Below are 13403 nucleotides of genomic sequence, written 5' to 3' on the forward strand. Positions count from 1 at the left end.
GACCACCAGAGAAGCCTGATTTCATAGTTTCTAATGAGAATTGTTATCTTCATTCCTCTGTGCATAGTGTGTTATTTCTTAGGCTGTTTTTTCCCTTGTATCACTGGTTTTCAACCATTTGATAATATGCCCAAATGTGGTTTTCTTTGTATTCATTCTGCTTGGGTTATTTTTTGTTTGTTCATTTTAGATTCTTGAATCTGTCAGTTAATATTTTTCATCAGAATTGGAACATTTTTAGGCATTAGCCTTCAAATAATTATTCTTGTCTGACTTCTCTCTCTTCTCCTTCTGTAACTCCAATAGAATGTTAGACCACAGGTCACCAAAACTCTATTTATTTGTTGTTTCAGTTTTTTAATTTTTAATAAACTATTTTTTAGAGCAGTTTTAAGTTTATAGAAGATTTGTCAGATAATACTGAGAATTCTTATATACTTCTTGCCCCCTCACAGTTGCCCCTGTCATTAACATCTTGCATTAGTGTGGTAATAAATGCCATTACAAGACAATGCGTAGGTATGCATATATATGTGTAGAGCTTCCTTGGTGGCTCAGCAATAAAGAATCTACCTGCCAGTGCAGAAGACACAAGTTCAATCCCTAGATCAGGAAGATCCCCTGGAGAAGGAAATGGCAATTCATTCCAGTATTCTTGCCTAGGAAATCTCATGGACAGAGTGGCCTGGCAGTCTTTATACAGTCCATGGTGTCTCAGAGTTGGACACAACTTAGCAACTCAACACCAGTAAATATATATGTATAACTTTGCTTTTCTTCAAGTTCTCTGTATGCTTTAGTCCTTTGATAGCTGCTTTTCTATGTTATAGTTAGAGAGAGGGTAAGTCAATAAGTAGGTTTGATCACCTTGTGATAACACCTTGTTTATTTAATATGTTTCACTGATGATGTTTACCATAGTAGAAATGGTATATAAAGATACATAGAAGATTTTGTTCCATTGATCTAATATCTTTTTTTGCACAGTTTCTTTGTTTTTGAAAAGGATTTTATTTTCTCTTGTTTTTTTTTTTTTTTTTGCTTTCAAAGTACCTAAAGTATGTGCATGTTTGTTATGTGTTTCTTATGACAATTTATGTTGTGCTTTGAATTCTCAGAAATTGTATTATTCTTGAGCAATCAGCTTCATTTGCCAAACTTAGGTTTTGTTTTTTTCCTTTCCAGGCCCAGCTTCAAAGGGAAAAAGAACAGGATCATATGAAGCTTCATGCAAAACTTGCAAAGCTTGATGTCTTAGAAAAAGAATGTTTTAAACTTACAACAACTCAGAAAACTGCTGAGGTAAGCTTCAACTTATTTCTTTGAAGTGGTGATACCAGGAATAAATCTTTAGTGTTATGTGTAATTACCCTGTATATGAATATGCAGTAAAATTAGATTTGTAAAACTTCATTAATAGCTTTTAGTAATCCAGATATGAGTTATTGCCTATAGACCACAGCATAAATGAGTTTGCTTTTTGATGTGAAATTGTAGTTTTACCTTCTTCTGCAGTGGTAGAATATTTTCGTTTGTTAGGTGATTTACCTAAAGGATATTGAAAAGGTAGCCTTTCACCACTTGCAAGTAAGTTACGCCTATTCTAGATCCTATCCTGAAATGCCCTCTCCTTTTCCAAGTGAATCCTATCCATTTTGTAGGATTCTCCAATTCCTGCTTCCTCTATGAAGCCTTCCTTGAGATTTTGAACACTCAGGAAGTTCTCCCTTTGAGATAGTACTGTCTTCCTATTCCAAACTATACCATGGATATACAATGAAATACTTTTGTGTATAAGGTTATACATATATATTCATGACCTGGGTCAAATCATATTGTTTCATATATATTAGTCTTATTTCCCTGGTGACTTAGATGGTTAAAAGTCTGCCTACAGTGCGATCCCTGGGTCAGGAAGATCCCCTGGAGAAGGAAATGGCAACCCACTCCAGTATTCTTACCTGGAAAATCCCATGGACAGGGGAGCATGGCAGGCTACAGTCCATGGGGTCACAAAGAGTCAGACATGACTGAGCGATTTCACTTTTGCTTTTCCCTAAGTACAGCATAGTCTTTTATTCTAAGTTGTCTATATTTTGAATGAAACATTGAGACCCAAGACTATATTGTTTGACCTTCTAGACCTTTAAAACCTCCCAAATTTTCAGTATTATGATTTTGTTAATGAACATGCATTATGCATATAAATTCTTTGCTTCTCCTTTGTCTTTCTTAAATAAAGTAGGTAAAGGATCATATGAAGAAAGCCAAGGAAAACTTAGTATCTTTTGCCATTCCTTTTTCTTACTTTCTGCTTTAATTTACCAAACTATTAAGAATCAAGACCCTGAGGGCTCTATTTGGAAAAGGAATAAAAGATATTTAGCTCTAGTTTTTGTATAATAATCCCAGTTTTTCAATTCTTTTGTAGGACAAGATTAAACATTTAGAGGAAAAACTAAAGGAAGAAGAACATCAGCGTAAGCTCTTTCAAGATAAAGCTTCTCAGGTAAACAGAACACTGTATCATCTGGCACTTTAAAATCACATATGTTTTATTATACTTTATTAACTGAAGCCTTACTCTGGACTCTAATTTATGCTTCCTAACTTATCAGTTTTGTCTTTCTTTGCTGTAATAATGAAATTTCAGTAAGTCAGCAAGTATATTCATAGACTTCGATGTATTGCCAAAGATCTTTTGGTCTTTTGAAATTCTGAGAAACATGCATATATTCTCAGTTGAAAGAACTCATGCTATCAATTATTTTCAGTTTGAGATATATAAAATAACTCATTCTGTTATAAACAGAAAATGATTGTAATTACCAGTAGACTTGGTGACTTTAACACAAAAAAATAAATTTTTGGATTTTCTTTTCTTCTTCAAAAAAACATTTTTATCTTTATTAACTGATATATGATCCCTCATTATAATGTTTCTGAAGAAAAAGAAATTTGTTAAAAGTCAAGTAATAGTAAAGGTTTTTTTTTCACTATTATAGCTTCAAACTGGACTTGAAATCAGTAGAATTTTAATGTCTTCAGTAACAAATCCAAGGCACTTCAAGGAAAAGAAGAAATCTTCAAAGGTATGCAAATACTTTATTCTTATTTGCTAGTGCTTATTTCTTCATCCTTTTAGTAATTATACCTGTGCATTTTTTTAAAAGAATTTGAAGATATTTATAATATAAGACATGAAATAATTCTATGAAATGGACCTAAAAACATAAGTCAAGTAATGATGGTTTGGGGTGTGAGGACAGAAAATTCCATAAAACCTAGGTTAAAGAAAGTAGCAGCATTTGAGCACAAAACCTAGCTCTGAGTTTGCTTGACACCCAGGGCAAAAAGGAACATATAATGGGCAATACATCTAAATTTGTGAAATAACAATAAGCATTCTAATTTTTCTAGAAAGGCAAACATATTGCTAGTACTAAACTGTTAAAGAAATGTATTTTGGATACTTTTTAAAAGAAGCACTAAACAATACAATAGATATAGCACAATAGATTCTGGAAGCAGTTTTATATAATGCATGCACAATAAAAAGACAAGATATACTATTAAATTATATTGTATTATAAATTATAATATTAAATTAAATTATAGTCATTTCTCTAGAGAAATTCTTTATTTCTTTATGCTAATATCCTTTGGACTTGCCTGAAGATTGGGGAATGAGTACTTTATAGCTTTACCAATAATAATTTGTTTTGTTAAATTGATGTTTTGGATTTATTATATTAAACATTTTTATTTATAATGGTAAAGAAAATGTTAGTCCCTTTTAATCTTATGATTCTGAAATTATAGTTTTGATGACCATTATTATTATTTATTCAATATGCATGTAGTGTTTCTATGTGCTATTTGCTGTACGAACCAAGCATGCTATTTGTGAATTCTGGCCACTGCCATAGGTTCACCCTGTGGATACAATAATGGGGGAAACATTATACTTAACTTTAGCTAGTTGTTTATTCCATAAATAAGAATTCAGTAGTTGGGCTGCATTTTTCACAGATTTTTTTTTCTCTGAAAGAATTTGCAAACTACAGTAATGAAGAATATTTTCCCAATGCCGTTTATATTTTTTTAGTTTATTTCCTTCCTTAAGTATGTTTTGTGTCTTATCTCCACAATAAGATTAGAAGCTGCAAAGCTAAATAGAGAATCACTATAAGTAATTTATACAAGTGGAAAAATACTGATTTATTTTTGTAGTTATGTTTTATGACATCCTTTGAAGAGCTGGTGGAAAAGATTTTTTAATAAGGTACAGGGAAAAACAAAGTAAAAGAAATGAAGGAAAGAAAAGGTAGCTCCTGGAAGAAAAGAAAAAATAATTGACAGCAAAACCACTTTATAAAAGCAGTTAGCTTAAGTTCCAAGTTCATAGATCTGTAAGTAATAATGCTTCGTTTTAAAGGTAACAGGAGCACTAATGTTGCTGAAGGTAGTATCTGGGTTTTTTTAAGAGACCTCTGTGAGATTCCTGCTTGTCTCACTGATACTTACTCCATATCGAGTTGAATGAACTATGTCCAGGATATGGAGTAAGTGTCAGTGAGACAAGCAGAATCTCACAGAGGTCTCTTAAAAAACAAAACAAAACAAAACCCAGATACTAGTACCTTTAGGTATTAAAAGGACTTCCCTGGTGGTTCAGACAGTAAAGCATCTGTCTAGAATGCAGGAGACCGGGTTCGAGCCCTGGGTTGGGAAGATTCCCCTGGAGAAGGAAATGGCAATCCACTCCAGTACTATTGCCTGGAAAATCCCGTGGACAGAGGGGCCTGGTAGGCTACAGTCTATGGGGTCACAAAGAGTCGGACACGACTGAGCGATTTCACTTCACAGGTATTAAAAAGATAACACAGGAATTTACAGAGAAGCAGACAAAAATACAAATATAAGACAGAGTGTACTAAAAACTTAATAAAGGTATAAACAAAGTATTCTGGTGCTGTACACATAAAGAATATGTGAAAAGATCACACAAGAAGTAGTAAAAGCAGACTTGGAAAATGAGTAAGTATTGATAGAGATGAGGCGAGGTGTGTTACAGTCTGAGAGTATAGTTGATTTTTACATGAAACTGTAAATAATTGTCCAGTACTAGTACCATATCATGGAGAAGGAAATGGCAACCCACTCCAGTGTTCTTGCCTGGAGAATCCCAGGGACGGGGGAGCCTAGTGGGCTGCCGTCTATAGGGTCACACAGAGTCGGACATGACTGAGGCGACTTAGCAGCAGTAGCAGCAGTACCATATGAGACTTGAAACTATAGCTTGAAGTGAGATTATGACTGATCTTCAATGCCATGTTAAGAATTTGAACTTTTGTTCTATAAATCATTGCGAACCATTGAAGGCTTATAGAGACATGATTAGAGCTATACTTCTAGATAGTTACCAACAACAGCATAAGGTGAGCTTGGAAGTAAAGAATCAGACTGTTTGAATATTGTAAGCAAGATAATGGAAGCCTGTTCTGTGAGGTTTTCATTATTCTTTTGAAAGGACAGATGTAATTATCAGTCAGAAATCTCATTCAGTATAGCGACTAAAAAAAATTACATTTCTTTTGTTCTAATTTAACTGCTTAAAATAGACTTTGATCAAACCATCATTTTCTATTACTTGAAATTATCATTCCTAAGGTACAGAGCTTGCATGATTGTCCAGGATCACCAAGAAAATCTGAGTGAATAAGAACTGACTCACAAACTTGTGATATCTCTACCTCTAAGCAATTTAATTTTTTTAATTAAAAAAATTAATGTTTATGATAGTTAAGATATCTAAATTTTCCTTTAGAATTGGGAATATTTTGTTTTCTTTTTATTATGGAATATCCTCAGCTTATTGATTATTCTCTTGCTAAAGTGTTAAATAGAGTGACCAAGTCACCCCAGTTTGCCTATGACTTTACTGGTTTTAGTACTAAAGATCCTGTATCATGGGCAGATTGAGACAATTGGTCATCCAAGTTCAATCCATCTAACAAAAATAGTGAAATCATTTACTTTTAAGAATGTAGCTTAGCAGTGTCTTTTTAAAAATTATTCACAGAGGAGTACATATTGGTTTGGCCAAAGAGTTTGTTTGAGTTTTTCCATAAAATGTTACTGAAAAACCTGAACAAACTTTTTGGCCAACCTAATATAACAAAAAATGTCTGCTTGAAGGATAATAATAACATTAACACTGGAGTACTCGCCATACAGCTTAAGAAATAGAGCATTACCAGCACTGTTAAGGCCCAGTGTGTACCTTTCTTAAATTGTATTCCCTCCATCCAAGGAGTAACCACAATTCTGATTTTGTTTTTATCATTCTCCTGGTTTTAAAAAAAAATTGCTTTGCCAAATAAGTATTTATAAGAAATACATTTGTTGGGTTTACACTTGAACTTTATATAAATGGACTTACTGTATTTGTGTTCTTCAGCAGCTTTCTTTTTCCACTCAACATTAAGTTTATGAGATTCTTCCAGTTGATGCATATATGAATGGTTCACTGCTTTTTATTGCTAAAAATTTCTTTTTCCCTTCTCCTTTCAGTGATCATTTGGTTTGTTTCTCACTTTTTGTTATTATAAACAACACTGTTATGTACATGCCTCGTGGTGTAAGTGTTCAGGAGTTTCTCTGAGATACTGGGCCATAAGTGTCATGCACCTTAGCTTTATAAGATATTGTTCAAAGTGACTGGACCAGTTTATGTTCCAATCAGCAGTTACCATTGTTCCATATCCTAAACATGTGTCTTTTTTTTGTTTTTTGTTTTTCACTTTTTATTTTGAAAAATTATAGATTAGAGGTGATAAAAAAAATATAAAGGGAGGTACAGTGTATCTTTCGGAGAAGGCAATGGCAACCCACTCAGTACTCTTGCCTGGAAAATCCCATGGACGGAGGAGCTTGGTGGGCTTCAGTCCATGGGGTCGCGAAGAGTTGGACACGACTGAGTGACTTCACTTTCACTTTTCACTTTCATGCATTGGAGAAGGAAATGGCAACCCATTCTAATGTTCTTGCCTGGAGAATCCCAGGGACAGCAGAGCCTGGTGAGCTGCCGTCCATGGGGTCTCACAGAGTTGGACATGACTGAAGAGACTTAGCAGCAGCAGCAGCAGCATATATCTTTAACAAGCTTCCCCCAATGGTAACATCTTTCATAAATATAATAAAGTCCAGGAAATTGAAATTGGTACAATACACAGAGCTTATGGAGATTTCAACAGTTTTTTGTTCACTTAGTTGTGTGTATATATGCATATTTGTGTGATCCTATACAGTTTTATCACATGTGTAGATTCTTGTAACCATCACCACTATGAAGATACAGAACTATTCCACTACTATAAGGTTCCTTCATGTTATCCCTTTATAGTTACACATCATCCTCCCTAACCCTTAGCAATTTATAATCTGTTTACCATCTCTATGATTTTATTTCAGGAATGTTACATAAATGTAATCATACAGTATATAACCTTTTGAGAGGCTTGTTTCACTCGGCCAATCCATCCAAGTATTGATGCATTTTTAAAAGTTTCTGTGTAGTATTCCATGCTAGGGATGTACCACAGTTGAACCATTTACCTGATGAAGGAGATTTGGGTTGTTTTCAGTTTTGTTGTTGTTGTTTAGTTGCTAAGTTGTGTCCCACTCTTTTGCAACCCCATGGACTATATAGCCCACCAGGTTCTTCCTCTGTCCATGGGATTTCAGTTTTAGGCACCCCACTCCAGTACTGTTGCCTGGAAAACCCCATGGACGGAGGAGCCTGGTAGGCTGCAGTCTGTGGGGTCGCTAAGAGTCGGACACAACTGGGTGACTTCACTTTCACTTTTCACTTTCATGCATTGGAGAAGGAAATGGCAACCCACTCCAGTGTTCTTGCCTGGAGAATCCCAGGGACGGGGGAGCCTGGTGGGCTGCCGTCTATAGGATCGCACAGAGTTAGACATGACTGAAGCGACTTAGCAGCAGCAGTAGTAGTTTAGCCGTTAAGTCGCGTCCAACTCTTGCAATCCCATGGACTATAGCCCTCCAGGTTCCTCTGTCCGTGGGATTCTCCAGGCAAGAATTCTGGAGTGGGTTGCCATTTCCTTCTCCAGGGGATCTTCCCAACCCAGGGATTGAACTGGATCTCCTGCATTGCAGGCAGCTTCTTTATTGACAGAGCTACCTCAGTTTTAGGCTATCACAAATAAAGCAGTTATAAACTTTGTGTACAGGTTTTTGTGTGAACATATTTTTCATTTTCCTGGGGTAAATATCTAAAAGTGAAATCTCTGAATCATATGATAGCTATCAATAAATCTTTAATTTTACAAGAAACTTCCAAACTGTCTGCCAAAGTGGCTGCATTATTTTGTGTGTATGAGCAATCTGGCTTCTCCATTTCCTCGTTAGCATTTGGTGTTGTCACATTTTTTTTTAACCATTCTAACAGGTGTATAGTGATATTTCATTGTAACTTGCATATCCTATTGTGTAATAGTGTTAATTTGATAAATGTCTTTTTAAAATATTTTTTGTTTACTTTTTTCCTTGTCAATATTTAGAAAACTAAATGTTTAAAGAGAAGACCACCTCAGCAAATTTGTTCAAAATTTGGAACACTGCCTATTATGGCTGAGAAGGTGAGAAGGGAAAAATGAGGATACTTGTTCAGATAAATTCATGCTTTGGTATAAGTGCTATTTAAATGCCATCAGTTATTTCAAATCTTTCTCAGCTATATCTTTTCCCCCAAAGTCTGCCAGTGCAAGCCATTCTGAGAATGCAAGTACACAAAGCCTCCAAACAGTGCAACATTCTGGGCCACATATCCTTCAGAAACCGGCTGAAGTTACTGAGCTTAGATGTCTCTACAAGCCTTCTAGAACAACTTCTCAATGTAAAGCTGTACATTCTGACTCAGAAAAGTCCATTTCTATTTGCCACAATTTGTCTGAACTTTTGATGGCAATGCAAGATGAGCTGGACCAAATGACTATGTGAGTATTTATCACAAGAAGTAGCAAGACAAATTTAGGTATCTTTTTTTCTTCTCAGTCTTTCAAACATTGTTGCTTACAAATTCGTAAAAACCTTACTTAGCCTTTTGAACTTATTTTGATCTGAAGATTACTACTTTTTTCTATTTAAAGTGTTTCTGTATTCCCAAGATCTGAACTGATAGACAAATATTTCTGTCTTTCTAACAAATGGGGTCTGGTGATCTTAAATTATAATTCACAAATGCTTTTCTAAGATGCTCCTTCTGCTTTTTATAATATTTTCAGTTAAGTGAATGATTTCATTAGACAAATAGGAATGCAATTTCTTATTTTCCATTCTGGCTGGTTTGCATTGCATGTTTGAAGCATCCATATGCTTCAAAGATTCTGTATGGGATACATATTTTAAGCTTCAAGTTTAAATATCTTTTCAACAAATATTCCAGAAAATATGTGACTTGGGTGGCCAACCAGTTGAACTAAGACCTCTGTAGAAGATATAGTTCTATTAGCAGTAGTTTTTTTGAGCAGGCATTCACGAAATCTAGGAATTTCTCAGGCAAATACTTCTATAGCTGGAATTCTTCCAAAGATTCTACATTAAGAATTCCAAACTTGGAATGAAAAAGAGTCCCTTAATGCCTCTAGCTAAGGACATCAGAATATTTTACTACATTTAACTATGAACACTAAGAATTCAGACATTTTTTAAGATTCTTTGAGATCCTAAGTCTGAGATATTTCTAAATATATCTAATCTCAAATCATAAGAGCCTGTTTATAATTACCATAGATTTAATTTGATAACTCTACAAAAAGAAGCTGTCTTTGAAGGTTAATATTTAACTCTGATTAAAGTTTATGATTGAGCAGAATATTGTTTAATTGTAACAAAGATTAATATATAGTTTATATATATATTATATATATATATATAGTTTGTATACTATAAACTGTAATAGTGCTTGATACTTGCTTTTCTTTCATAGGGAGTACCAAGACCTGCTGAATCAAATGAAAGAAACTGAAAGCCAATCTGTCTGTGAAGATATAGAATGTGAACTAGAGCATTTAGTCAAGAAAATGGAAATTAAAGGAGAACAAATTTCCAAACTAATGCAGCATCAAGAAACCGTAAGAAAGTTTTAGTAAAAAATTTTAATAAAAAGATAATAGATCTGGATTCAATGTTACGTTTCTCTAGACCTTCCAAATTTGAGGCCTGTATGTGTGGCTTAGTGAAAAGATGATAGATAGGAGTCACTTAGACTTACGATAAAATAGAGTCATCTGTACATTGAAATAACATGGTCTGCTACATAATTCTTTATATAATATAAAGAAAAGAGAACCAAGAAATTTAGTTATAGAGAATTCTGTGGCCGTCCAGTAGTTAGAGCTCTATGCTTTCATTGCTGGGGCCCAGGTTCAGTCCTTGGTCGGAGAACTAAGATCCTACAAGCCACACGGCACAGCCAAAGGGAGAAAAAAAAGAGTAAGTTAAATTATGTATTCAGAAGTAACTTTGGGAAAATTAAGAGGTAGGCTAAATTTGCTTTACATCTCTCCCAGATGTCCATTTAGCATTCTTTCCTCTTATCCCTCTCTTTCCTAATGCCCTACTGAAATCCCTTATGTCAACAGGTGTCTAAAGCATACCGCATCTCTAAAACAACTATTTCCAGTTTCTTAGAACAAGCCATGCTGTGTTGCATTCCTCGGGAACCTATGCTTAGCTCACTCTAGTGGAGGTGATGAGGAGGACTCTATCCTTGTGTATAAATTCATAGTAACTAAGAAAGGCATAATAGTCTTAATATTTTGACAAAAAAAATCATGGAATATTACATTTTATCCCGAGACAATGAATTCACTCTTAGGACTATTATGCTCCTGAAACAGAAAGCAGAGGGAATCTTTCCAGGAACCTTCAGGTCATATCATGTAGCTATCTGCTAATGGAATAATCAGCATTCGTATAAGTTGGTAATATATTAACCTCACAATTAAGCCTTCCCCACTTATATAGGAAAGTAATAAATAATGCAGAATTTTACTGCCTTTATTCCTCTGTGGCCAATAAAGAAAGACAGAAGGAAATGAAATTTTAAAGCAAACATTTTCACTTAACTGGCTTTTAAAGCTATAGTAAGTAAACTTTCTGTATGATTGTGTTAGGGTGAAAATTATGTAACTTGTATGCTTTCTTAGAATTACATAGGAGAAACCTGAAAGGAATATAAGAGTAGTCGTATTTTTTTAATTTAGGCAGTATGTACATAAATTATATTTTGAAAAATATTACATATATATATAATTTATATATTACATATATATAATAGCTTATAGAAGTAAAAATTTTTAAGAATTTTTAGGTAAACAGAACACCAGATACTTAGCCAGTGTCTGGACCAGCTCTACAAATCAGACTATGCTTAAGTGAAATAGATTAAGTAATGTGGGGAATTCCCTGGCAGTCCATTGGTTAGGATTCCACACTTCCTTAGTAGGGTACATGGGTTCCATCCATGATTGGGGAATTGAGATCCCACAAGCCATGTAATGTGGCCAAAATAAATAATTGTTTAAAAGATTCAGTAATGGACTAGACTTGGAAGAAAAGGGTTTATCTAGTTTATAGATTTTGTTTTGTTTAATTCCATCAACCCAATCATTACTAGAAACTCCTCAGTGAGATAAGGTTATTTATTCCTTTGCCTTTAAAAACAAAACAAAACTGGCATTCAGTAGTACTTTAAATTCAGGAATACTTTAAAGAAAAAATATAGACTCTATAAACTTGATGTTCACTCCTAGCACCAAATTTTTGCTTTGTTGTTAATGTCACCAGAAAGGTCCTTCTCTCTCCTCCATGTTCTCCTGATTTTTCCCGTTTCTTATCTTACAAAAACAAACATTTCTTTCTCTCAGCTTCTCCAGCCCATATCGATCTTGTCCTTCTTTATCCTTCTTAGAAATACACTTTTTGTCCTACTCAAAGTTATTCTGGCTTAAATTATTCTCTAGTTGTCACATATATGCTTTTTTTCTCTAATAATAAGAGCAATAAGCTTCTTGAAAGCAATGATTGTTTTATTCATTATGTTTCTGTATAAATAGCACAGTGTTAGGCATGCAATAAGGATTCAATAAATAAAGACTTACCAAAGTTTTTAATTTCATGTGATCCTTAAACCATCAATCCAATCCTCTATTATAAGGTATATGTTAAGTATATTTTGGACTGAAATATAAGATTTTTTTCTTTCCAGGTCCGCAAACTGCAGCAAAAAGTTCAGAATTCAAAGATGAGTGAAACTTCAGCTATTCAGCAAGAAGATAGCAACTGTAAAGGAACAAAGAATATAAAAAATAGCTCCAGAAAATGTTTGCTAACTAACTCTCTTCAAAAGAACAACAACTGTCGTCCAATACGAGTCCATAATCTTCAGATGAAATTGAGACGAGATGATATTATGTGGGAACAGTAACACAATAGCAAAACTATCATCTTGAATGAACTTTGTCAATGAGATCTTGAACTGTCTAAAGTGGTTTTAATTTAATATGCCTTTATGAAATTTTGAATTATGTTTCTAGCCTCTATAAAGTATCAAATTGTAGTATTTTTAAATGAATGCCTAATGACCTCCTAAGAAACCCAAATAATAAATGATTGCTTTCCTGTTCTTTTTTATTGACTAAAATACCTCAGCATACCATGTTTTAGAAACATTGTTCACTTTGCAGATACATTAAGCTAAGTTTAAAACATTATACTAGACTGATGATATTTAAAATTGAGTTGAATTTGAGATATAAATGCCATTCCACTTTTTCATTTAGTAGGCTTGTAACCCTAGATCAGATGAGATCAGATCAGTCGTTCAGTCGTGTCCGAATCTTTGCGACCCCATGAATCGCAGAATGCCAGGCCTCCCTGCCATCACCAACTCCCAGAGTTCACTCAGACTCACGTCCATCGAGTCAGTGATGCCATTGAGCCATCTCATCCTCTGTCGTCCCCTTCTCCTCTTGCTCCCAATCCCTCCAAGCATCAGAGTCTTTTCCAATGAGTCAACTCTTCTCATGAGGTAGCCAAAGTACTGGAGTTTCAGCTTTAGCATCATTCCTTCCAAAGAAATCCCAGGGCTGATCTCCTTCAGAATGGACTGGTTGGATCTCCTTGCAGTCCAAGGGACTCCCAAGAGTCTTCTCCAGCACCACAGTTCAAAAGCATCAATTCTTCGGCGCTCAGCCTTCTTCACAGTCCAACTCTCACATCCATACATGACCACAGGAAAAACCTTAGCCTTGACTAGACAGACCTTTGTTGGCAAAGTAATGTCTCTGCTTTTGAATATGCTATCTAGGTTG

The 13403-nt window shown here is 34.6% G+C and overlaps 1 protein-coding gene across 3 annotated transcripts in view; it reads left to right on the top strand.

Moving 5' to 3' along the window:
* The window catches only part of CEP57L1 (centrosomal protein 57 like 1), a 224759-nt gene extending 212044 nt beyond the window's left edge, over positions 1-12715 (top strand). For all 3 annotated transcript variants that reach the window (XM_044924375.2, XM_006075465.4, XM_006075464.4), the window contains exons 5-11: positions 1186-1302; positions 2432-2509; positions 3006-3092; positions 8589-8666; positions 8782-9023; positions 10016-10160; positions 12299-12715. In XM_044924375.2, the coding sequence (XP_044780310.2) occupies positions 1186-1302; positions 2432-2509; positions 3006-3092; positions 8589-8666; positions 8782-9023; positions 10016-10160; positions 12299-12517 (966 nt within the window). In that variant the 3' untranslated portion in view covers positions 12518-12715. The remainder of the gene's footprint in view (positions 1-1185; positions 1303-2431; positions 2510-3005; positions 3093-8588; positions 8667-8781; positions 9024-10015; positions 10161-12298) is intronic.
* The last annotated feature ends 688 nt before the right edge of the window (positions 12716-13403 follow it).

Source organism: Bubalus bubalis, chromosome 10 (assembly GCF_019923935.1).
Source record: "Bubalus bubalis isolate 160015118507 breed Murrah chromosome 10, NDDB_SH_1, whole genome shotgun sequence".
Classification (NCBI taxonomy): domain Eukaryota; kingdom Metazoa; phylum Chordata; class Mammalia; order Artiodactyla; family Bovidae; genus Bubalus; species Bubalus bubalis.